This window comes from Brachyhypopomus gauderio, chromosome 19 (genome assembly GCF_052324685.1).
Source record: "Brachyhypopomus gauderio isolate BG-103 chromosome 19, BGAUD_0.2, whole genome shotgun sequence".
Lineage (NCBI taxonomy): Eukaryota > Metazoa > Chordata > Actinopteri > Gymnotiformes > Hypopomidae > Brachyhypopomus > Brachyhypopomus gauderio.
Window position 1 is genome coordinate 8,858,924 of NC_135229.1, and position 26,226 is coordinate 8,885,149.

General features: G+C 39.6%; 2 protein-coding genes across 5 annotated transcripts in view; both read right to left on the minus strand.

Annotated features, from left to right (window-relative positions):
* The window catches only part of esyt2a (extended synaptotagmin-like protein 2a), a 41,979-nt gene extending 22,259 nt beyond the window's left edge, over positions 1 to 19,720 (minus strand). Inside the window, exons 1-7 of one of the 3 annotated variants that reach the window (XM_076981115.1) lie at positions 18,940 to 19,720; positions 12,300 to 12,341; positions 11,670 to 11,804; positions 11,007 to 11,083; positions 10,671 to 10,743; positions 9,790 to 9,879; positions 4,075 to 4,130 (exon numbers count right to left, since the gene is read on the minus strand). In XM_076981115.1, the coding sequence (XP_076837230.1) occupies positions 4,075 to 4,130; positions 9,790 to 9,879; positions 10,671 to 10,743; positions 11,007 to 11,083; positions 11,670 to 11,804; positions 12,300 to 12,341; positions 18,940 to 19,320 (854 nt within the window). In that variant the 5' untranslated portion in view covers positions 19,321 to 19,720. The remainder of the gene's footprint in view (positions 1 to 4,074; positions 4,131 to 9,789; positions 9,880 to 10,670; positions 10,744 to 11,006; positions 11,084 to 11,669; positions 11,805 to 12,299; positions 12,342 to 18,939) is intronic. The other 2 variants (XM_076981116.1, XM_076981117.1) reach the window with 2 other exon arrangements.
* Positions 19,721 to 22,570: 2,850 nt separating this feature from the next.
* Positions 22,571 to 26,226, minus strand: part of dip2cb (disco-interacting protein 2 homolog Cb) — a 31,671-nt gene continuing 28,015 nt past the window's right edge. For both annotated transcript variants that reach the window (XM_076981375.1, XM_076981376.1), the window contains exons 32-38: positions 26,029 to 26,199; positions 25,834 to 25,895; positions 25,580 to 25,637; positions 25,422 to 25,496; positions 25,126 to 25,300; positions 24,831 to 24,954; positions 22,571 to 24,304 (exon numbers count right to left, since the gene is read on the minus strand). In XM_076981375.1, coding sequence (XP_076837490.1) covers positions 24,052 to 24,304; positions 24,831 to 24,954; positions 25,126 to 25,300; positions 25,422 to 25,496; positions 25,580 to 25,637; positions 25,834 to 25,895; positions 26,029 to 26,199 — 918 coding nt within the window. In that variant the 3' untranslated portion in view covers positions 22,571 to 24,051. The remainder of the gene's footprint in view (positions 24,305 to 24,830; positions 24,955 to 25,125; positions 25,301 to 25,421; positions 25,497 to 25,579; positions 25,638 to 25,833; positions 25,896 to 26,028; positions 26,200 to 26,226) is intronic.

Consider the following 26,226-nt stretch of genomic DNA (forward strand, 5'->3'; position numbering starts at 1 on the left):
CTTAAATCACACCACTGATGAATTAATCGAGTAACCAACTAAACTAGACCGGTGGCCAGTCTCATTCATGTGACTAAATGCTGTAATGTGCTTTGATGACAGTAAAACACACAGACAAAAAATTGTAAAACAGTAAAATCTGGTATGCCATTCTTACCATTCACATTTAAAATGTTTAGGTTTTAGCTCATGTTAATAATAGTGCTGTGTATAGAATATTGACACAGCATTGTATTGTAAATACGCTCTTACCAATATGTGGATCAATACCATTATGTCTGTATCGATATTTATCAAATTATATCATTGTCATAATCACAATGTATGCTGGTGTGGGGACATGTGAGATATGTGAAAAATATGTGTAAAATATGAATAAATATGTTCAGTTGCTGATGGGACACTTATTATTGTAACACCATAGCAGCACTTCCCGTTTCCCGCAAAGTTTTTGACTTGCATTGAAAGACATCTAATGTTAATATTAATGTGTAATTTTGCACTGCAACTAACTGTGGTGATAAATAATTGTAGAAAAGTTTTGGATAATGGTATGAAGTGGAACTAAATATTTGTGCTGAAAACGGGCCACTTTGCCTATGCTAAATCAATCAAGAATCAACAACACTAGCTTGCCATTATAACTGGCTAGCTAAGAAACCAAGAAAATGAATTATTAGTGTGCGATTGGTTAAAGAGCAAACAATCTTTATATTCCAGTCAGCTTGCATTCACAGTGAGTGATCATGAGGCAGGCCCGTTGACAGTCTTGCTGGGGCCCGGGACAAGAAAGTTTACAAGTTAACGTAATACAAGAGAACTGTTCAGTCAGACAGCTATTTGTTGTGAAACAAAGTAGTTACAGTTTCAAGCATTTTCAAGTACTTTAGCGTAAATTCCAGCACTTTTCAAACCTGGAACACAATGCAACATTAAAATTCGTCAGGTAAATGTTTTTCCTTTCTTTTCTGTGCTCCAGATTTCTCTTTACTTTATCTATCCACCACTGTATTTCCCGCTGTTGGGCGGGTACCAGCCAGCTACGTGGATCAAATTATTTTTCAGTGGGAGGCGGGGGTGTATGCACTTAATGGAAAATATGCAGATAGGTAAAAAACATATATATTATAGCCATTGAGCTTATTTTGAGTACAGATTTTTATATTAATGAAAGATTTCAAGATTATTTAAAATTATAGACTTTAAATAAAAAATAAATTGCTGGGCTCTTTGATGGGCCCCCCTGGCCCTGGGGCCCGGGACAACAGACCCGGTTGTCCCCCCCTGTCGACGGGGCTGTCATGAGGAAGGCGGCAATGACTTGTGAGAGTTTTGACCTCAGGAAAAACGTTGAGAGCAACAAGAAATATTGAGAGCAGTAGGAAAGTCAGTATTAATAAGATGACAGAAGTATACAGTAGTACAACAGACACGTCGTTGTTTCTTGATATAATTAGTAGTTAATTCCTGAACATCATGGCAAGAAACAACATTGTTTACTACTGATATTTCCTTCATGTTCCTGATTCTAGCAGAGCAGGAACAAAGGGTGAAATTATTATTGCAGAGAACAGGAGAAAGAAAGAGAGGGGGAAAAAAAAAGGAAAGGTGACTTGAGAACAGGAAGTGTGACCTGATGAGGAGATGAAAGACAGAGGAGAGGAGGAGAGACAAGATGGGTGGAGAGGAGGAAATGAGAGCAGAGTAGAGTATATGGCCCTGCTGTCTACCTGGTTATTGTAGACAGCAGGGCCATATACTCTACTCTGTGTTATTAAAATGTGTGTGCTATAATTTAGAATAGAAGGAAATTAGTTTTTCAAATTCCCATATGTTCATTCTGCTTTATACATATAGAATGCACTGAGCTCAAGAAATAGCCATCAAAACCACCAAACCACCATCAGGCAAACTGACCAGGATGAATCATCTTTCAATGAAGAACTTAACGTGCTTGCTTCTTCCTGGCATGTTAACAACAACCTTTTCATCAGGAGATCAGCCATTGACATCAAGAGGTTTACATCTCTTCAATCGGTCTGATTAAACATAAAAAGGTACAACCCTAAAAAGAAGGGTTTTTTCTACAAAAAAAAGAAGACAAAAATATCCCCCCATTCCATAATCCTTCTACAGAATCATCAGAAGCATCATGGTCTGGTATCACAATGGTGCCTCAAAAGCACAAAACCACTGTAAGATCAGCCCAGTCCTCTCTTCACTGAGGAACAGTGAACAGAAAATGTGTAGCATCAGCACGGAGCTCAGACCATTATGTGGAACTGGTGCTGCTCTACCTGGTCCAATTACATCTGCCTAAACCGTTATTTATCACATCATATCCGCCTTATTTATAGCGGTTTATGTGGTATAATTTTATACCACAATTATAACGATGCTTATACAGTAGGATACAAAGGAAACAAAATTACATTTGTAAAAATTGTAAAACTGAAAGTATATTATAAACCAAAGAACAACAGAGACATATAATGGAATAAATTAAGGTGGAGAATTAGCATTAGCATGGCAAGGCTGCCTAACCTCCCTTTAGCTGGAAAGCAGCGACGGTTTGCATGTTATCTGATGTGAAAGCTCTTGGAGGAACAGACTTAACATTTAATTCAAGTACAGTGGGGCATTTGAATACCATTAAGAACATCTTAAAATCTACTCTAATTTTAATACAGTTTTAAACCATTAGGTTCACAGATAAGCTATTCTAATGAAAACTGTGGTTCAGTTCTCCAAATTGGCCACCAGAGGGCAATAATATCTGCATAGGTGGGTGTGTTCCCATTTATGCACGTGAATACTGCTGTAATGGGCTAAACCACAACACATAGCCAACACCCTTTAAGATACTTTAAAGTGTGTGAAAACAATAGATAAAGAGAAGGGGAGAACAGGAACCATGTATGTGTGTGCGTGTGTGTGTAATATCACACACGCACCTGTATACACACGCACGCACACACTACACACAGATTATTAACCTGTGCAGGGATGAATTAAGTAAACTGCAGAGCTGAGTTCCATATCCTTTCGCAAAGTGAGGGCAGAATGACATATTAATAGTCCCACAGCGTGGGCTGTTTAGTAGAGCAATGCAAATTCTCAAAGAAATATGATTCCTCTCTCAGCGTGGTCACTAGGGGTAGACTCACACAGGCGGTTCCACAAGGAGAGCAGCATTTCTAAGTCTGCAGTGTGTGTTTGTGTGTGTGTGTGTGTGTGTGTGTGTACGAAAACAAACAAAAAAAAAAGTGGGTCAGCCCGAGAGGTTGAACCAGCACACCTAAATGTGTGGAAAAAAAAAGTGCTTGGGTGCATTTATTCATACACAACCTTTCGTAAATTTCTCACCATTTTAAACATGTTATGCTGTTTATCAGGCCCTGAAATCCAGCTTAATAAACACATATGCTCTGCTTCACACATGCTGTAATCTATACCTCTACACTTTTATTTTACAAATTATCATTTTTAAGCCTATTTTATAACTGGAATTTTTTAAGTGAATAAATAATTCTGTCCAAGCATGTGAAGCTCTGTACATTCCGTCTGCTTAACCCGATAACATTAATGATACATTAATGATAATAATAATAATAATAACATTATTAATAACATTCATAATAACATTCATCCCTGCATAGTTTTAAGAGCAGTCTCAAAACATTCCTGTTTAGATCCGCTTTTAGTTAAGAAACTCTATCTTAATAGTTTTATCTTATTTACTTTACTTTTTATTATCTTACTTACTTCACTTTTTATGTTATTTTAATATTTTTATCTTTAATTTCTTTTAACATTTTCTTTTTGTCTTTTTGTCTTTGTCTTATCTCCTTTTAATGTTTCTTTTATTTATACTGTAAAGCACTTTGAGTTACATGTATGTATGAAAGGTGCTATACAAATAAAGATTATTATTATTATTATTATTATTATTATGAGAAATACACAGTTTTGGACTATACAGTATAAATGTAGAGCCAAAGCATGAGTAAACATAACTATCATAAAAAAAAAAGGGACACAACAACCACACACACACACATGCCTTTTACTTACTTTAGTCCTGGAATGTCCAGTATGTTGGTCAGACCAGTCCAGTTAATATCCAACATCTGAAAAACAAACACAGACATGCATACATTTGTGCACTGGGATTTTAACATTTTTAACTATATTGATGAAGAGACCTTTGCATGAAGAGACTCAATCATCTACACAGACAGACAGACGTACAGATCTTGTATTTTGATGTTCCAGATTAATGTTATACAGAATAAACATTTGTCTCAATTGAGAGGTTCTCTCAATAAGTACAGAGTGAATCGCATCTTTTCTGAGACCCGATGCAGCAATTTTCACAAATACTTGTGAGTTCAAGCTGTTGTTTCTCTACTGACGGGCCCTACTCACAACATTCAGAGGTGTAATATTAATTTTTTATACATTATATTTCAACACATATGCAGCATGGCAGCACTCATTGCATTGCTGCCTTTCACTCCTGGTCCTAAAGCTACACAGGACTATAAAAAAATAACTAAAGAAGTTAAACAACCAACATAAAATATCTTAAGCAGTTTAATAGGCACAATAAATCTCATGTTTCTCCTGTCAAGATAAATTCTGTTATATAATATATCATTTAGGCCATTTCTAAATTTTTTACAAACTTTTACTTACTTTCATTCTTGAGAGGCATTGCAAATTCATACATCATCACCTTAATGTGACTGTGCAGACAGATCTGTCCCATGTCATGTAAGGACATGTCTCATATAAATGACATAAAATAGAAAACTTAGTGGTGCATTAGCCATAGCACAGACACATACAAACACGTCCACACAGAGAGCTCAGTTGCCTTGCAGAGGGCCTGCCTTTAATGGTTTCTGAAACTCTGGACTTTTGAACAGCCTTAATGCTTGACTGATTACATTAGGTGTAAATGAAGAAACACCTGAATGTATCCCTAAGGTAAGGCCTGTTGTCTTTGCACCAAAAAGAAATGTAGACTATAAGATACGTGTGGAGTTCAGGTTTCATGGTGCCAAGCAGAGACTTAAACCATCAAGTGACAACAAAAAGTGTTTGTGTGTTTGTGTGTGTGTGTGTGTGTGTGTGTGCGCGGTGCATGTGTAGAACTGTTAAATGTTTACTGGCAAGAATATTTTTGATATGGAAAGCATAGAGTTAATAGGCTAACAATATGTATAATAAACATGATCCAATCCATGTCCGCAAGGAACACAAACTCTGAATTACTGGGTGGGAAAAGGATGGAATGGAAAGACCAGTGCTGTCTATGAGTCACCATATTCTCAGTAACTCAGTTCTCATGGCATTAAACATACCATGTGGAAATTAAGTTTCTGGTGCCAAATTACTTAGATCATGTCTGACCATTTCATGCAACAATTCAGGGAAAATTACTTCAGAGCTTTGCAGTGTCCACATAAGGAACTAAACTAAGGTGACTTCAGAACTGTAGAAGAACTGTAGCAAACCTCCCAGATGTCAGTTCAGTAGGATAGGCAACAAAGCAAGACGTCTGTTGAGTGTGTCATATAGGTACAGAACACACTCAGACAATACAAGTTTAACACTGTTAAACTTGTAAACACAGTACACTGTAAACATACACTTATCTGATTCTGTCTGTCAAAAGCAAACTAATATGTTAAATTGATGGCTTTAACAAATGTGTAGCATTTGAACCATCACAAAATAAAAATAAAAAGTTTCATGACACAGAGTCCAGTACTGTGCAGTGTGGCATATTGATGTGCTGTTAAAGCAGTTTGTTGTACTGTACACACCCACACAGGCCAACCAAAGAGGTGCCACACCCTTTATCGTGGTATACAAGTATCCACCCCATGCCTTAGGGCAAGGATGAAGCTCACACGCGCACATAAACCCACACACACACCCCCAAGCACACCATGTACAGAGGAAAAAAAAAACATCACAGACATTATTCACCAAACATGGCCATGGTCGTAACGGTCTAGCGGTTTCCGCAGAGACGCCACAGAGCTCAAGGGAGGTAATTATGGGATAGCCACATCAAAAAAAAAAAAAAAAAAAAAAAAAAACAAATGGGACAATTATTGCTTAACATAATACATAGAGGTTGAACTATGGAACTCAAATAGAAATTAAAGTCAACTAACAGCTTCTTGTGAAAAAGCGCACACACTATATATTTCTACCTCAGTTACAGCAGAGCATGACGTCACTCAGCTCACATCCATGCTGTACTATAAACTGACTAGACTTAATAAAACAAATAGATCAATAACAACAAAACCCTTGTACAATAAAATAAGGATTATAATAAGTCTGGAGAACTCTGGATAAGTGTGTCCACTAAACGCTGCAAAAGAAATACAAAGAATCACCCGCAAATCTGCAGATGCTATGGACTCCGATGGCCAGGGCCGAGAACCATTTTATTAACTTCAACATACTTGAAAGGTGAAAAAAGTAATCTGGTATTAATGCATTTTATTATTTAATAGCTGAAGGAGAGTAGGATGGACTGGGTCAGCTAATGGAGGCATTCATTTAGTAAACAATGACCCTGCAAAGATATTTAGGGAATAGAACTGGGTTTCAAATACAACTCGGTATTTTTCTTCCAATGACTCCATTAATCCCAGACACGAAGTATTGGAGGAATTTGCTGTTTCTTCTATTGTTGCTTGTGGTTTTCATAACCGTGTTGGCTCACCTCACCTCCAATGTAAAACTCCAGCCCAGTATGGCTGGGTCCATCTGAGGCTACATACGTGATGTGGCGAGTGTGAAGCTCTCTCACTGTGTAAAGCATTTGGCTGTGGGAGTGTGCACCTTTCAATTTGGGCATACCAGAGAGTGACTTCATAGAGCAATTTTTGTGTCTACTCCTAATTCTTGACACACCTAAGACAATAACACCTCCAAGAGTCACCCAGAAACAAGGCCTCAACCCGGGCTTTCAGGCTGGAGAGTCAGAGCACACACCCCTGATTCAGTTAGTCAGCACATTCCCAGAATCTCAGGTGTGCTGGAGATAAACTCAAGGTATGCAATGTTACAGCTCATCACAACCAGAGCTTGAGAATGCAGTCTTAGATGCTGCATAACTGATGGTCTGTATTGAACACATAATCCTCAAAACAGTGCATTCCTCTGGGCCTCGTTCTTTAGGAAATAACTTCCTTGGAAAACTTGATTCTAAAGATTGGGCACAGCTTTTAAAGCATGCAAAGAATTCCATCACATGCAAACACTTAGAAAACAGCTAAGTTAAACAGAAGAAACATGCAAAGTGAACATGCAAAGTCACTTCCCACCAAACACTATGCGTCTTACAGAGGGAGGAGATTGTGTTGGGCAATACATAACTCTGAACTGAACTATATTTAGGCTCCAAATTTTAATTTTAAATTGCAGTTTTTGTGAATTACTGAAAATGTACAAATTATACATTTATCAAAATAAAAAAATTACACACAAAAATTGCACAAAAAACTGAGCTGAGATTTGGGAGTAGTAAGTAGAAAAATTTCTAAGTAGTATTTTTATTATTTTTTTGCTATAACTCAATTGTTATAAATGTTTTTTTTTTCTTACACTATCACAACGACCTGGCAACACTACAAGGCAGTGTGGTTTTGCCCAACTGATTGTGAGATGGAATGAAAGAAAAATATGTGTTTGTGTGTGTGTGTGTGTGTGTGTGTGTGGGGGGGGGGGGGGGGGGGGGGGGGGTGTCAAATGAACACATCAATTATTATATGTTTATATGTTTCCTCTCTGCTGCACCTAAAGCGATCGACCACCAGTGGTTAGTGCCAGAGCGAACTAGTAACTCATTGAATCATAGATGTAGATCGGAGATAAATAAACTACATTTTTTTCAGCGTGAGAAATTGCATGTATGGCGTGTGAAGACAGTCAAATGCGTGTGTTTCACGCTCATTGCGTGAGAGTTGGCAACCCTGCCTCTCTGTCAGAACCAGCCGTGTGAGTCGCTTTATTTTTAAACTGAAAGGGCAAAAATAACATACACTTTGGGTGCTTCCTTAGCAGATAAGGTTTAATCGTTCTTTAAGTTGTTGGCTGCCAGCGCGCATGTGTGTAGGGTTGCTTTACGTGTCCTTACTGTTGTCTCGGTGGTTGTTGTGTGACCTCCGGCCTTATACTGACACTTGGAGTGGTTCTTTACCAATAAAGGTTTGCCATGAAATGTTCTTTTTAAATTTTTGTTTTTTGCTTTGGAATATTTGTGGTGGATCTACCTGCCTCCCGGTTCTGGGCTAAAGTCCGGTACACGCCACCGCAACTCTGCAGCCTCCGTTTCCATCCTGACTGGATTCATCTACCTTCAAGTTCAGCCAGTGACATGACATTGCTCGCCATCCGTAATATATATCAAGCACTTCTACACCCCACAGTGTCCTTTGCCCTCGGCCTCCCACCACCTCCAAGCCCCCTTGGGGAAGCTCTCGGACTAATGAACTTCACTTGCATTCCTCAACTGTAGCTCCCTTTGTAGTTTCAGTACGTCACAATCTCACTGTTCAATATAAATTTGCCATATTTGTTTCTCACTCAGATTTGTCAGCAACCTGGTGACTACTTACATGTTAATTAACTAACAGCCAGTGCCCATAATTTTTGGCTAAGGTCAGAACCCAAGGGAAAAGCAATGGACCAGCTTTACAATAACACTCATAGGATGAGTATATATCCTCATTTGAATACTTTTGTGTTGAAACTAATCGACTCCTTACCTCTATTTGTGTTTGCTTATTTACTTACCACCTAAAACAACACCAGACCTTCTCTCAGAAATCAGTGAACTTCTCACTCTAGCCAATTCTACATGTTCAGCGTTGATTGTGCTTGCTAACTTTAATATTCATCTGGAAGCCGACTGTTCGTTTTCAGTCGAGTTCTTAGCTGTGCTTGACTATTTTTCTGTGACATAGTATGTCAATTTTCCTAACAAGTATCACAGTCACAATAGATCAAATTTGTTTCATGGGTCTAGATATTACTTCAGTTACTGGGTCGCTAGTTGGCATCTGATCATAAAGTTACTGCTAGCATCTCAGTCTGTGAGAGAAGTAATAAATCTTTCATCTATTTTCATAAGTCCTCTCACCTAATGTCTGTTTCAAAACTATTCTTTCCTGATGACAATCTCTCTCTATATAATATATAAATCTTCCAAATTTGATTTACTTGAGCAGGTAGCACCTTTCTGGGACGTTCCTCTTCACGGGAAATTTACTTCTGACAAATCAGACAATTCACTTACAGGTTCTAAATCCTAAATCTCCATGTTGTCTTGGTCAAAACCTCCTCCTCAGTTTGAAACCTTGGTGTACTTTTCCTCTCCTCAATCCTTTGCTTAAACATGCTTTTTACCTCTGCAGTATCACTGTGCCCTTGCATGAAGGCGCTGACACTTGGATTTACACCATCACCACCACCCGTCTACACTACTGCACCACTCACTGCATTGGCAATGTGTGTGCACACGCACGTATGCATTAAAACATTGCCAACATTGTTTATTTATTTTCTGGAATGACAGTAATGTTGAGCAACCTGCAAAAGGGCATGGTTAAAAAGACAAAGGAGAGTCTTAGGTTGATTGTGTGTGTGATTTATATATATAAATATATATATATATATATATATTTATATATAAATACATATATATATATATATATATGTGTGTGTGTGTGTGTGTGCATGCATGTGCACGTGTCTTACGGGTTTTTTGAGGAAGAAAACAGATAGCGCTCCAATCAGAGGCATGTTTCCTAGCAATGGCTCCATGACGACACGCAACACTCCATGTAGCTACAAACAAACAAACAACAAATTAAACATTAAAACATTTAATCATCTGCAACTTTAAATAATGCCATGTAGTAATTAATTACCCATGATAATACAATTCTCATCAGCTCATATTGCATTTAGCTGTAATAATGTGTAATAATATCCTTCTTATTTCTGAGCACAATTACTGCAGGTGTCCAACAACTCAGTAGGTGTACATACTACTACTACTCTTACTCCTACTCCCAGACTACTACTAATAATAATAAAGTTAAACATTACACATATGTAATGTTACTACATATCATATTAGATAAATCCTCTAAAATGGTGGCCTTAGTGGTGTGTCACCTAGTTGTAGCACAGACAAGTCATGAGTAAATGAAACAGTCAAGTTCTGGAATGAAACATTAAATGGGTGATGATACTAGTAGTACATTACAACATTACTACACTAGATCTCTACACAATTTTAACACAACACCCTACTAAAAGTACTAGACCTCATTCGATTCTCTCTGTAAACAACATGAGACCTCCAGGAATAACACAAGGGGTTACGTTAGGATTATAACCCTCTGTGCATCTACTGGTCAAACTAATTCATAAGTACCCACATCTTACACACAACACTTGCACACACACAGTACAATAATATTTTTATCACACACATCCACATAAGCACAGGCACACACACCCACACTTGCATAGACACGCAAGAGCACTCACATGCATGAACAAGAGCACAACCACACTCTCACTCAGACACACACACGCTCACACACATCCTTTATCACAGGAATATTTACCTGTATGCTCTTGATTCCTGCTTTGCAGTAGTACTTCTTAATTTCCACATCAATCTCTGTGTTCCCAACAAAGCTACACACACACAGACAGCACCACAATCAAACACGCATTCAAGTAATACTTAAGAATGACGCTCAACCCGAAACTTGCTGTTCAAAATGTATACATGGTGTATTTCAACAAACATACTAGAGATATTCTAAAGAAATACAATTATAAATATTCTTCTATTAAAGCTTCTGATGGTAGAACACTAGAACATGGCCTGTGACGTGAAACTAGTTCCTGACGGGATGTTAACTGTTAAGCAAAAGTCACTTTCGTGTGCATCTCACCTGATTTGCAGGTCCATTATAATTTGTCGTTTGTCAACGTTCTCTGTGTACACCTTTACTCCATTAATCCTCAGAGGCTTGAGAGAGGAAAAGAGAGACAATGAAAGTGAGTGAGGATACAGATAGATACTGTATATACAGATATAGTGATTGTACAATTTGAATTACTATTTGTAGAACTTCTATGTTAAAACATCTTGAAAACAGTCCATGATATATAAACAAATAAGGCCACTCAAATGCTGTAATATTATGGGCAGTTATGGGCAGCACATTACATCATTTTCACTATGAGAAGACTAGAAGTAGAAGAATCAGTATTAGGGTATTAGTTTATATCTCTACTAGGGATGAGGCAAATGTTCCTTTTCTTTTGTCAGCATCAGAACATTTGTTTAGCAGTCAAGCTGACACTATATATATATATAGATGACATTTGTAAAGGATTCAAAATATCAGTTGCTTAGTACATTATAACAGTGTTACTATCTGATTGGTAGCTTGTGGACATTTTGTGTGTGCGTACAGACAGACAAGGACATACTGGCATAGTGTGTGCAATATAGTGTGTGGTGGTGTATAGCTGGACCCAGTAAGAGACTGTGCACAGAGGACCCTGGAGCCTGTGTGTCAGACATGCCAACACCCACAGTGTTTACGGACCTTATCCCCCATGTCTATCTTGGAGAAACTGAAAGAGCTGAGGTGTGCATTTGCCCCTTTGACGGCTGGTTCAATGGTGTCACGGAAGAGCTTATCCACAAACTGACAAATATATGGCCACATCTGCAGAACTGTCTGAATGTGAGAGAAAAAGAGAGATTTTGTAGCAGAGACTGGCTGTTCAGATTAAGATACATTTCCATCACACATAATACACACATAAAAATGCACCATCAGTTTAAATGCCTGAACAGGAACACTACTTAACCTGTGAAAAAACTTAAAACATGAAAAGTGCATCTATCAGCTTTAACTGATTCAGTGATAGTATGCAGAACACTGAAATTTGTCCAACGTTTTTAGCCAACTTTAAATATAACTACACAATTGACTAAAGGCTCTTGTTTACAAATTTATAAATTGGGTAAAATAAAGAAAGCTAGAATAGAAAGTAGAATAGAAAGCTGAACAGACGATTTTACAAATTCAAAATTACTTAAGGAAAGTACATATCCTTAAAACCTGCACACAAGTAAAATAGTAAAAAAATGAAGTATGCCGACTTTACATCTTTATATTACAGGAACAACACACAACAAATGCATCCGTGTAAAGGAGGAGGAGTCACACCTTATTGAGCCATTCCACTCTCTCCACATCAGGGAAATGAACCTGAAAGAGAATAACACACGGATACTCAGACCAATTAACCCACATGAACATTCATTCAGTTCTGCATAACGCATTCACAACACAGATGCAAAATGGAGATGGCAACAGTACTATATTAAGTTAGGAGAAAGCAACAGTACTATATTAAGTTAGGTTGCCAATAAAGCAGAAACAGATATACAGGGTTAGATATACAGGGTTAGGGGTTTAACTAAATATTTGCCACTGTGTTACATGAATGTTACATAATCCTGGCATGACTATAAAGCACAATGATAGCTTACAGCACTAAAATAATCTGAGTCCTGCATCTGTCTCCCTGTTGTCTCTTCCTCAATCTTACAGGAAAAGCTATTTTCTGAAACTCTAGGGGATATTTTAGGGGAAATAAAACAAAATACTAGAACACAAGATGTTGATGTTTGATCTGCAGATATCCTCAGAAAGTCCACAACCCGCAGGTTAGTTTGACAGGTTTCTTTTTCTGTTTTATTTAAACAACTAGCCTAATGTTTGGGAATTAATATAAACTCACAAATACGCATGCCTCTTTTTTTTTTTAACAAAACTAAGCAACATTTCTTTCTGTTGGCAGGATCCACAACATACAAGAACATCACTGGGTCATCCACACATCACATCTAACAGTACTTCCATTTCCGACATACATACATTTTAAAATAATGTTTTTCTCAAGTAAATGACTATATAAATACAAAAGTTCAAAAAATAAAAATAAAAAATTCAACTTTCAATATGAATAGATTCTTGATAAGATGATTAATTACTAAATATATACTAAAAACAGATTTAATAGTCTATGTGAAACCAATTATTCTACTTAATTTACTGAGTTAAATGAGGAAGTCATTCATTTTTTTGCCACAGTTCCCATTACAGCTACACACCTCTGGGATCTGTGGCCCCACAGGAACTTCATTTCGTTGCTGTGAACTTGTAACAATGACAATAAAGTTGAATCTAATCCAATCTAAACTTCTCTGAACACTCTCATTTCAGCACATTAATGGCTGAAGACCGGTCAGTAAATTGATTTGCTGATATTATTCCTTCGTAGACATAAGGTAGTAAATGCAGGTGTGGGTGATAGTTCAGGCTAAAGGCTGATGATTTGGCAGGCTAAGAATGTAAACAACAGCAGCTGTCCAAATGGAAAGTGAGCAGCTTGTAGCAATAAAAATGGTCAGGAGCAGACAACACTGCTAGCAGCTAGTCTGCAATCACCGAAATATTCAGTTACATATACAATGAACGCATTAAAAATTCATAGTGATATTTTTTTTACAGCAGCACATCTTTATAAGGAAATTTCTGTGGAGAAAAGGTCATCGTCAGTGAAATGCACATATACTCTCTTGCAGGACAAATCAAATTTAAATTTTGTCCATTTGGGAGGGATCTTATGAGTCACCATCCTGCTGCGTCCTGAGTGCAGGAGGCACAGGCGCTATGTGCACAAGATAATTAGCTGTGTGCTGAAGGTAATTACCACAGTGCTCGTACAAGTGGTAAAGCTCTAGATGCACAAACCTGCTGGCAAACATATGGCACCCCATATTTTAAAGCTTTATTCATTTGCTTACATTTAATGTTGGTAATCAGATTAATAATGAAGCATTCAGTGCTTCTGAAGTTTTAATTCAGGAGACATCTATCATACCCGAGTTCCCTAGCACCGTATCTACCCCCCAGAACACTAGACAGATACTGAGTTCCCTAGCACCTTATCTAGAACCTTATCTAGAATCTTATCTAGAACCTTATCTAGCATCTCAACACTAGACAGAAACTTGCAGTTTCAAAATAAATTAATGTGTAATTACAAGAAAAAAAAAAACAAAACAAAAAACAAGCATTTTGTACTTTGATCACCAACCTCACTAAATCCTACTTTTTCTTTTATTTGTTCAAACCTACAACAAGGAAATCCAATATGGAAAAAATTATCCACATATGCATACATATAAGGTGGCCCCCTTACACACTGGTCTTCACAAAGGAGTCATCCAAAGGATTCCAGCTAGATATAATTCAAATGTCAAAACTATCCAAAAGAAGACAGGGGAATATTTCAATTGGACATTTAGCTAAAGTTATCCAGGTTGCTGAGAAATCCAGTTTCTTATGTCGATCAACTGGTTCTTTGTTAAAAAAAAAAAAAAGTACAAATGTGGGAGTTCTGTTCATCATGAGTAAATGAAATGTCTGTCCTGCTTAGTCACACAGCTTATTACAAAATTAAAACAACATTGAAGAACTTGCTGCAGAACCACAATCAGGCTTTTACAAGGCCGTCACTTTATTTCTTATATACGGATACCATTACCATGATGAGACTTATGCACACATTGTCCCTTAATAAATGGTGAGGCACATGCCATCAGATTCCACAGCAGGCAGGTTTGACTACAAATCTGCAGGATGGATTTGAACAAATTTACAGCTGCTGTGTATACATCGTTGGAATGCTTTGAGGCCCAGACTGGCCTTTAACCTTGTTATTAATAACTTAAACTGAAAACGGTGAAACTAAATTGTGCAAGGAGACACATAGGTCTGTTTAAATTCATATCTGCTATCTTTTTGAGCCAAATAAGAGAAACAGAAATATAGACTATGAGAAACGACTACAAAATTAAAAATACTCCTGTAGAAACTTCTGTAGAAATACTCCAGGGGAACACCCCAATGACATCATAAATTCTGCTCACAAATCTCATCCCACAGAAACATCTCATATGTCATATCCTATTCAAATTAAAAAGCAGTACGCACTGTAGAAAGGGAACATATAGTTAAATTAATATTTAAAGTCGAAGTCAAATTTATTTATATAGCGCTTTTTACAATACATGTTGTCATAAAGTAGCTTTTCAAGTGCATGCGTCCACATCCCTAATGAGCAAACCAGGGGAGAGAGTGACACGAAAGAACTCCACGACAGGGAGGGATAAGGAAGGAACCTTGGGACGGCCATTTACAGACATACACTATACTGCCAAAAATATTTGCTCACCCATCCAAATTATCAGAATCAGGTGTTCCAATCACTTCCATGGCCACAGGTGTATAGAATTAGGCACTTCGGCATGCAGACTGTTTTAACAAACATTTGTGTAAGAATGGGTCGCTCTCAGGAGCTCAGTGAATTCCAGTGTGAAACTGTGATAGGATGCCATCTGTGCAACAAATCCAGTCGTGAAATTTCCTCACTCCTAAATATTCCACAGTCAACTGTCAGCTCTATTATAAAAAAAAAATGGAAGTATTTGGGAACGACAGCAACTCATCCATGAAGTGGTAGTACACATAACCATAGTGTGAAGAGGTCGCCAACTTTCTGCAGAGTCAATCACTACAGACATCCAAACTTCATGTGGCCTTCAGATCAGCTCAAGAACAGTGCACAGAGAGCTTCATGGAATGGGTTTCCATGGTCGAGCAGCTGCATCCAAGCCATACATCACCAAGTGCAAGGCAAAGCGTTGGATGCAGTGGTGTAAAACACACAAACACTGGACTCTAGAGCAGTAGAGGCATGTTCTCTGGAGTAACGAATCACGCTTCTCCATCTGGCAATTTGATGGACGAGTCTGGGTTTGGTGGTTGCCAGGAGAACAGTACTTGTCTGACTGCATTGGAACAAGTGTAAAGTTTAGTGGAGGGGGGATTATGGTATAGGGTTGTTTTTCAGGAGCTGGGCTTGGCCTCTTAGTTCCAGTGAAAGGAATTCTGAATGCTTCAGCATACCAAGACATTTTGAACAATTCCATGCTCCCAACTTTGTGGGAACAGTTTGGAGCTGGCCCCTTCCTCTTCCAACATGACTGTGCACAAAGCAAAGTCCATAAAGACATGGATAGCAGAGTCTGGTGTGGATGAACTTGACTGGCCTGCACAGAGTCCTGACCTCAACCTGATAGAACACCTTTGGGATGAATTAGAGCAGAGACTGAGAGCCAGGCCTTCTTGTCCAACATCAGTATGTGACCTCACAAATGTGCTTCTGGACGAATGGTTAAAAATCTTCATAAACACACTCCTAAACCTTGTGGACAGCCTTCCCAGAAGAGATGAAGCTGTTCTATCTGCAAAAGGTGGACCAACGTCATATTGAACCCTATGTATTAGGAATGGGATGTCACTTAAGCTCATATGTGAGTCAAGGAAAGTGAGCAAATACTTTTGGCAATATAGTGTAGTTAAGCAAAGATGGATGTAGGAATCCATTAACCTCTCTCAACAATGAAAAATTAAAATGATACTTTACATATGAATCAATCACTAATCATTTCATGATACTCCTAAATACACAAGGATAAGGGCACAAACAGGTAGCTTCCTCTACGCAGGGTTCCAGAAATATGCACAAGTTCAAGGCTAGATCACACATTCTTTTAGCAGTGGCTTGATATCAAATAAAACAAATCTAATATGTTTCCTTTATGCTTGCATCATGACACCCAATGATCCAATTTGCCAATCCCGCTGATGCAGACTCTCACCTGAGGCCCATACATTGGAGAGACTGCTCGGTCTAGAAATACAACTATAAATATGGACTTCTATTAGCTGGGCCGCCCGATGGAGGATGGGTTCCCTTTTGAGTCTTGGTCCTCCCAAGGTTTCCTCCTAATCCCTGCCTAGGGAGTTTTTGCTTTCCACGGTCGTCCCTGGCTTGCTCATTGGGGATCTGGACCCATGTGCTTGTAAAGCAGTTGTGACAAAATGTAGTGTAAAAAGCACTATATAAATAAAATTGATTTGACTAAATCACCTAGCAATCAGATCACTTTGTACTTGTATCTTCTAATAAAACAGATATTTGGTGCATCAACTAACAGCTGTCTAGGCTGCTGCTGTTTCTCAGTAGCCTATTTACTATGTCAACACCTTCCCCCATACCTCATGAATTACAAATGATATGAACGGGCTGAGTGATATTGAACCAGCCAGCAAGGCTCAGCGCTGCAGTTTAGAGCAGAAGAAAGCGGAGTTGATTCAAATAGCTGCCTTATCAAGAGGTTTCAAACTGCTGTTCTCTATGACAAAGTCCTACAGACTTTCCATTCTTCTAAAAGTTAAGTGCATTAATAAATATGCTAATGTGCCACCTTAATTGATCACTGAATTACCAGTGATTACAAAATCCATGACTGCATTTAGAATCAAGGTGTAAATTTGAGGACCATTGCCAAATTCATTTAAACTCAATGGTAATTCTACCCGCTTGTGCTATATGCAAAGTTAGTAACATGTAGCTTACTATTTATATCTACAAATGACCTCCCTGGCAACAATATCAAACATGTTTTGTTTAGACCAGGATATAAAATGTAAATTTCCACTGCTAGTGGTGATGCCAATTGAATGAATGGAGCTTACTGTACACTTCCTGTCGCACAAATTAGACTGCTGAGTCTTTAAAGGCAGATGGAAATGCTAATTTTCAAATTATTCTTAACATGTTAAGAGAAAAGGTTTTTGGTTTATTGCCCATAAGTATATGACATTTCTAGCCTCAAACAGTGACAAGCTCTACTTCTAGGGATATGTAGTAGGACAGGACCACACACCCTCTCTCCAACACCCATCTAAACTAATAGAAGACCCCAAACCAAGAACCAATCCTAATATAATTCACCCATCAAGTTAATGTACGCTTTTAGAAGCATCTCGTTTGTTGATTAGGTAATTATGATTTGTTAATATTCTCAAGGGGCCGCTACACGATAGATGTCACATGCCTCATGTCACTTGCGTATTACTGAGTGAAAACTGGCAGCACTATTTTTCTGCATATGATCAGAGAAATGTACCAAAGGCCACATGTTGTTTTTACTAAGCAGAGTTAAAATAATCACATCGTTTCAAATCTAGGCCACTTTCTTACGTGAACCTCGAGTGGATTCATATCTGACGCATGTGACCTCAATAAGTACTGTCGTCCATTACGACACTGCACTGGGCTGATGCGTCCCTCAGCACAGAATAAACAATCTATGCTAAAACAACAGTTTCATTTTTGCCACTTTTAAATAAACTCTGTAGTGTTATGTTATTGCTTTTATAAATGTGCACCTATGGGTTTTTTAAGGGCAGGGCGGTCTGTCGGCACTGAAAACACACATTACACAAACATTAACCTATCAAGGCCCCTAATAGTATGAGATTAGATCAACTGTACAGGAGGTCAGTAGGCCAATCCTATCAATTTGACCCAAAGTACCTTGGTAAATCTGGGGAAAAAAACTTTTCAATGTTTTAAAATCATGTGCTGTTAGTCCTCTGTGTCGAGACATCCGTCTTCTTCACACGGACAGCAGTACGAACATCATACCGCCTTTTGAAACGTAAGCCTCAGTTTTTTCCAGCCGTTTTTCGCCCCGTTTTTCATCACTTCTGCTAAAATTAGGTTAAGTCACTGAGTAATGTAGGTCGAGGGTTAGGACTAAAGATATGGGTAGAAACAGGGGTAAAGTTCACTGTCATTACAGTGCTACAATCACACTTACACACTTAACTGACTGTTATTCATCGTTTGAACAACTCACGAGACAGACGACGCCACACTTACCCACGGCGGCAGCTCTGAAGTCGGTAAACTCTGATATATTTCTCTCTCTTCGTGCTGGAAAAACGCCAGGGCTCGGTTCACTTGCTGAAACCTCGTTCCCTGGTTTCGTTTGAGCCAAAACAACACTGCCAATCCGACAAGAATCCAACTGAAGCTGAACTCGAAATAACCCAGCACGTAAATTGGGAGGACCAACAGGAACGTCTTGGCGAATTTAATCCCCGTGTGTTTTGCATCTTCCACCGCAGAAGGAGACTCGTTGTCCGGTTCCAGATCAGTAAATGTCTCCGTTTTGGAGTTCAGGTGCGGATTCGTGCCCGGTCCGTCCTGCTTGGGCGCTGTTTCTGCTTTGGGCTCCACTCCATTTACTGCTGCACACATTTCCGAATAGTATAAACTTCCACGAGAAGAAAAACCGAACTAACGCGTCTCAGAAGCATCCACAAGCCAAATGAAGTAAAGGGACCATCACTTCAAACAAACGACAAAAAATGTGTTTTCACTTCTAACCACCGCGCAGTATTTTGAGGACCTTGAACGCACTTCCTGAGATTGCAGCTGACTGAATCACTTTTGTGTTTAAAGAGAAACTGCGTCTCACAACGCTCCCGTCCGACCTTGACTTAAACGGAATGCTTTTCCCTACCCAGCTAATAAACAATTCTTCATAAACTTTCCACTGCCATTTCACTGCGCGCTTGCCACGTCTTAGTAACTGACCTACACAGCTGCTTTTCGCACGGAAGCTCTAAGCTGGTCTGGTATGGCGCCTCCCTCTGGCCGTGTAGGGTAGTGCGTGTCGACGTCCTGCCGCGGACGCGCGCTTTGCCCGTGCCCACAAATACACACACGTACGCTCGCGGTCGGGGCGCAGACGAGAACACTCACACACTCCCACTACACATTAATAGACCAGCCCCTTCTCTTAATGCAGAAACGAAACGCCGAAAGCCGATATGAGCTTTTCACTGCGGTTAACAGGCGCCACCATGTGGGGACGACGGCTAAAATCAAGCATTAAACTCGGTGCTCTATGGTAGTAATAATGTTGCAAAACGTGAGAACGTAAATGACCTAATGTGTGAACTTGTGAAACAAAATATGTACTTATAATACAATATCTGAACGACAGTATTAAAATTTTTCTCACAGAAAATGTACACAAGCCCAATTTGGCTATACAACCACAAATTTGAGGTCCAAACCTTTTAAGTTAACAGCAGAACTTCAAATCTGCTCGCCTCGACTTCTGCAGCACATATCTCACATATCTTGGTCAAACCTTGAGGCAGATGGGCTACAGCAGCAGAAGACCACAGCAGGTGCCACTCCTGTCCGCTAAGAACAAGAAACTGAGGCTACAATTCGCACAGACTCACCAAAATTGAACAATAGAAAATTGGAAAAACTTTGCCTGGTCTGATGAGTACCAATTTCTGCTATGACATTGGGATGGTAGGGTCAGAATTTAACATCAACAACATGAAAGCATGGATCCATCCTGCTTTGTATTAACAGTTCAGGCTGGTGGTGGTGGTGGGGGATATTTTTCTGGCAAACAGTGGGCCCATTAGTACCAACTGAGCATTGTATCAACTCCACAGCCTACCTGAGTATTGTTGCTGACTATGTCCATCCCTTTATGACCAGTGTACCCATCTTGTGATGGCTACTTCCAGTAGCATAACGTGCCGTGTCATAAAGCATGAATCATCTCAGACTGGTTTCTTGAACACGACTGGCCTCCACAGTCACCAGATCCCAGTCCAATAGAGCACCTTTGGGATGTGGTGGAATGGGAGATTCACATCATGGATGTGTAGCTGACATATCTGCAGCAACTGCGTGATGCTATCATGTCAATATGGACCAGACTCTCTGAGGAATGTTTCCAGTACCTTGTTGAATCTATGCCACGAAGGATTAAGGCAGTTCTGAAGGCAAAAGGGGGTCCAACCCAGTACTAGCAAGGTGTACCTAATAAAGTGGCCGGTAAGTGCATATACCCTGTGTTGAGTGTATATAACAGTATAGGTAATAAGATGGAAAACTAGGAAAAGATGGAAAAAAAGACGAGGCTGGTTCCAAACAGACAGGAGTGAACATCTGAAATGACAACAAGAGTACATGGAAAATGTAAACAAAACACAAGCGTAAGTAACACAGAAACAACGAGACATGACTGACAGCTGGGAGCAGGGCTAAGCATGACAGTTGTAGTGTGGTTGCATTTTGAAGTACACTGTATGTGGTGGTGGATGCTGTGTTAGTCAAGATTCACAATTAGGTGTGTAACGGTACACCAACTTCACGGTTCGGTTCACACCACAGTATGGACCCCCCAGTTCGGTACGAATTTGGAATGGTTGGGGGGATCAAAAGGAAGAGGTTTTGTTCTAAACAGCCTACTACATACTATTACAGCCTACTACATACTACTCACATACTGATTGGGCTCCAAATTAGTATCTAGTATACAACCAAAATTATTTTTTCCAGTGAGCAAAAGATCAGCGGATGGTGTACAATATCTACAAAATATTCCAATACACGAAGATGTACTTTCATATAAATATATCAAAAAGCATCTGCTCACTTGATTTACTCACCGTTTTAAAATAAGAAAACCCAGTAACCACACTTAGATAATAATTCCATGGGGTTCCAAGCGTGTAGACCAGTTCTTGTTCTTTGAATTTTCTCATTTCATCCTGCCATAGCAGGAACTGGCTTTGCTAATAGACATATTGTTAATATAACGTCCATTTGTATTAAAATGCCTTGACACTGGAAATTACATCCTTAATCCTGATGGTCAGAAGGTGTTCAACAAACCCATCAGCAAGTCTTCTCCTGGTTTCTCCAATATAAAGATCATTATAGGTAGTACAGTAGTCAACTCCTGCTGTGGCGCATGAGGATGAACGGGCGATGACGGATGATGCTTTTGTGCCGGTTATTTTAGTGGTTGTGTTAAGGTCGTGTAAAGGTCATGTTCTCAAGTGAGTTTCAGCGTTGAACACTTTCTGAATGAGGCACAATTCAGAGCAGCCAATCAATTCTGAGGGGACACGACCTACACTGATGAACTAACGGCAGCTGTGAGAGATTGATGACCATCTTCTGTCAACTAAATGCTGCACCTTGTCACCTGTATTTACACATTCACCTGTATCCTGTTTCTGGTGTAAAAGAAAATGACTCCCACACCAAGAGGCATGCAGTGTGTCTCTAGACAAGGGATAAATATCAGATTTGGAAAATGGTCATCTTAAAATTAATTATGACTTTTAGAACATGAATTCATACAAACATCCTAAGTGAGATTAAGGACCAATACAAGACTGTGGGATGTGAGTGCTCTTCTCTTCCTGTGTGAAGCACTCTGAATCGCCGCTGTGTATGAAAGATGCTGTTTAAACTTGCCTTGCGTTGTCCTCCAGTTAAGCACATAACAGCAACCGCCCGTATATTTATTATGAATTTTGTTCATGTCATAGATGCACATACTAGCAGTTCAGCTGATCCAGGGTAGACACGAGCCTCTTTTCGCGATGCACAATAGCCTAGGTTGCCATCCTTGGTGCGGACATCGACTTGTCTGAGGTATAAATGTTCACTCTCAACAAGATGCTTGGTTTTAATGGCAAGAATAATTGAAAATATTTTATTAACATTTTAAAAGACAGCTATTTGATGTTGCCATTGTGACAGGACCCCTTGAAAAGTGCTCAAAGCCCTGCAGGAAATATTCAAAGCAAAAATAAAACTAAACAGGATATCCACACTGCATGGCGCCACTCTGGGCTGGTTCTTCACACCTTTAGCAGTCCAGCGTTTCAGTGAGTTCATCTGGCAATCATTAATCCTCTTTTCTGCAGTCGTATTTTCTGTCCCAGCTGCAGTAACTGTGAGGAAGCTTTATGTGATCTTAATGAACACAAGAAGTATCTAATACAGATCTAAATATCTGCTCCTGATCACACTGTTGACACAATATAATACAAATTCGTATATATTAGACAGATAAAACTATAATAGAAACAAAATGAGAAATTAAATTAAAACAAAATAAAATATACTGCAGTGTTTGTAGTCAGATTGCAATTTTATGCTAATGAGGGAAATGAAAGCGTGGATCATGGATTAACTCCTCCACCAATCACATTTCAAAAGCATTAAAGGAAATAACTAAAAATGCTGGGATACGTCATTGTATAAAACAGCTACTTTAGTGATACCACATATGAAAGAGTAAAATGTTAAATAATATTTCCTGTGTCAAACTTTGCGTATATCTTAATATCTTATAAAATTCCCTGACTTGAAAATATTGTAGACTAAAAAAATAAGCAATGCTAGCAAAACAGTGAACAATGAAATACACGTGAACAAAACATACCAACACCAAATAGTTTAAGATATGGTTGTCTGCAAGTCCCTTATATACACACATGCTCCATGGCCAACATGTTTGTGTCCTCACATAATAAATCTGCTCTGTAAACCCATCAAAACAGAGTAACCACACTTCCTGATCACAGGGTTGCAAACTTCGAACAAAACAATGAACAAGAGAGTCTATTTTAGCACACTGTTAAAACACAATTCTGGGTTGTTTTCACATTGTACATGATTTCTTGCATGTAACGGGTTATTTCATTTTTATATGTGGTAAACAGAATTGTAGACATTAAATGCATTTCTTTTTTTCTAGAACGATAAATGCATGGAGAAAATGGCAAGTCCAGTCTGACTTTTACTGCAGGAGTAGGAGGAGCCCTGTGATCAACATTCCTTACAAGTTTGTGTGTGCGCGTGTGTGTGTGCATGTGTGTGTGTGCGTGTGTGTGTGTGATATAGTTCAACAATTTGCAACTGTCATATTCTGATAGTTTTCCATCCGTTAGTGCTGCTACTTGCAAATGTGAAGGTGTGTGTTTGAGTTTTACATACTGTAATATTTAGCAAGAGCGTGTGCTTGCAAAAGTGCATGTTTGTATGAATGGGTTTCTACACATGGATGGATGGATGGATGGATGTGATAGAGTGCATTCGTATTTCTACATTATCTAAGCCTTGCGTACGAGGCAAAATGTGCGTGTTTTTTCCCTACATGTTGTAAGCCACGTATATGGGGTCGAGCTGGTCGGCGAGGAAACCGTCTCTCAGGTGCATGCGCTGCTTCTCTCCACGCGAGTTGATGGGAATCACGCCCGTATCTACGACGACCACCACACCCACGATGAGGTAGTGCTCCTCCAGGACTACGTTGGTTACCATGGGAACCAGATCCAAAGCCTCCTGCTCTGATCCGTCCAGCTCAACCACCACCACCAGGAGTTTAGTCCAGGTGAACACAGCACTACGGAGGAGACGTACATCCACGCTTCAGCACATGAACATGCGCGCCGAAGCTCTCTGTTACCGACGCACAAGCCACACCCCTTTCCCATGCTGCCTAGCAACCTCTCCCTGCATGTAATCAATCTCTCTGCTGACCAATAAGTGACTGAACTTCGATCTGAACTTCGACCTGTCAAATAAGAGACGACGTGACATTTGCCTTTTAAGCACTATTTCATTCATCATTCAAAAAATAAAGGCAGACAAAACCTCTCAGTATAGAAGCTGAGAAAGTTGTCAATCAATGAAAGTCCATACTTAAATCTTTAGTATTTAATAATTTTTATGGGATTACTGTAAATGTTCAGTGTTCACAATGGGAATATTTTAAATTGTCCCAATATCTGCAGTAATCCAATGAATTATCACTATCCCTATCCTGCGTAGCTATGTGCGTTATAAAAAGGGTTACTTTGTGTCTTTCTGCACGTGTCTAAGTGTGTGTAGATGTGGATGAGAAGGTGTGCACAGGTGTGGGTATTCACCACTCTGTGATGCTCTTGTGGGTCCTGATGATGGAGGTCTCTATGTCGATGGGATGGTATCGCATGCCTCTCAGCTCCATGGCCTCATCCAGTGCTCCCACCACGTAGAGAGCATCATGCCTCTCTGAGACAACACACACCGTTACTGCAAACGTTCTCGCTCACGCACACAAACATACTATCCGGATATACGCGTCGCCTCAAAATGCAGTATAAACACAGGTTCAGACGTTTGACGCACGCTGCCACGTGCATCCTCCCACGTAAGAACGTGCACATGCGCACATACACACACCTCCACTGGCATCAGTGAGATCTGTTCTGCGGAGAAAACCGAGGTATCCGGTTCTGGCCCAGAGCGTCTGTGTGTCCCCGAAACTAAGCCTGGCGTTGAAGTGATCTGAGCGGACGTTCTCCTCGCCAAACACAGAGAAATATCCACTTGCGTTCTGGCTGCTGTGCACCCAGATCTGCAGCGCACACAACACCGAAACAAAAACACCGAAACACAAACACCATTACATTATCTCTCCACTGATCCCTCCCCACACATACTCATAATATTTAATTTAATTTTTTTTTATATTTGACCTCTCCTAGATGTGAATCTCCAATTGGTCCCTTCGTCTCTGGGTTTGCAATGATGATGCGGACGCCTGGTAAGATCTGCATATCAAAGTAAAGAAGTTGGTCATGTTTTATTGAGGTCCATATAAAACTTATAAACCATGTATGTAATTATTACCCACCTTGCCCGACTCCATCAGAGGAAGACTGTGTGGAGACCCTCTTTCAACTAATCGCACTCTGAACACACACACACACACACACACACACACACACACACACACACACACACACACACACACACACACAATTAATGATCAAATCTATTCCTTGCCAGAAACACAAAGAAGTGTTTATTTAATCCGAGACTAAAGTTTGTGTGTGTTGAGAGAGATTTCTGGAGACTACATGTGGACATTTCAGCTGAGTGTGACACCTGTCATGTCTCAGTGCCCTCATGTCCACGTAAACTGTGGTGGGGTCTGGACCAGAGGTCCCCTACAAGAAAAATAAAACCCAACATGAACCAACCTGAAGTTTCAACCTGAAGGCATTCACACACTCATTCCCACACTTACGACTTTCCAATACACAATTTTGAGCTGGTTTGTGTGTGTGTGTAAGCATGTACCTGCAGACACACGGCGAGGTTGACCCTGCAGCCGAAGGCCGTGCTGACCGCACGGGGGTGCAGTCCCACGTCCTTAAACAGTTTGGAGAATGACTGAGTGAGAGCAATCCGCGGCCGCTCTTCCGCCACCACCACGCACGTCCGTACACGTGACAGATCTAGCCCCCGAGCCTGACACACACAATTACACACACACAC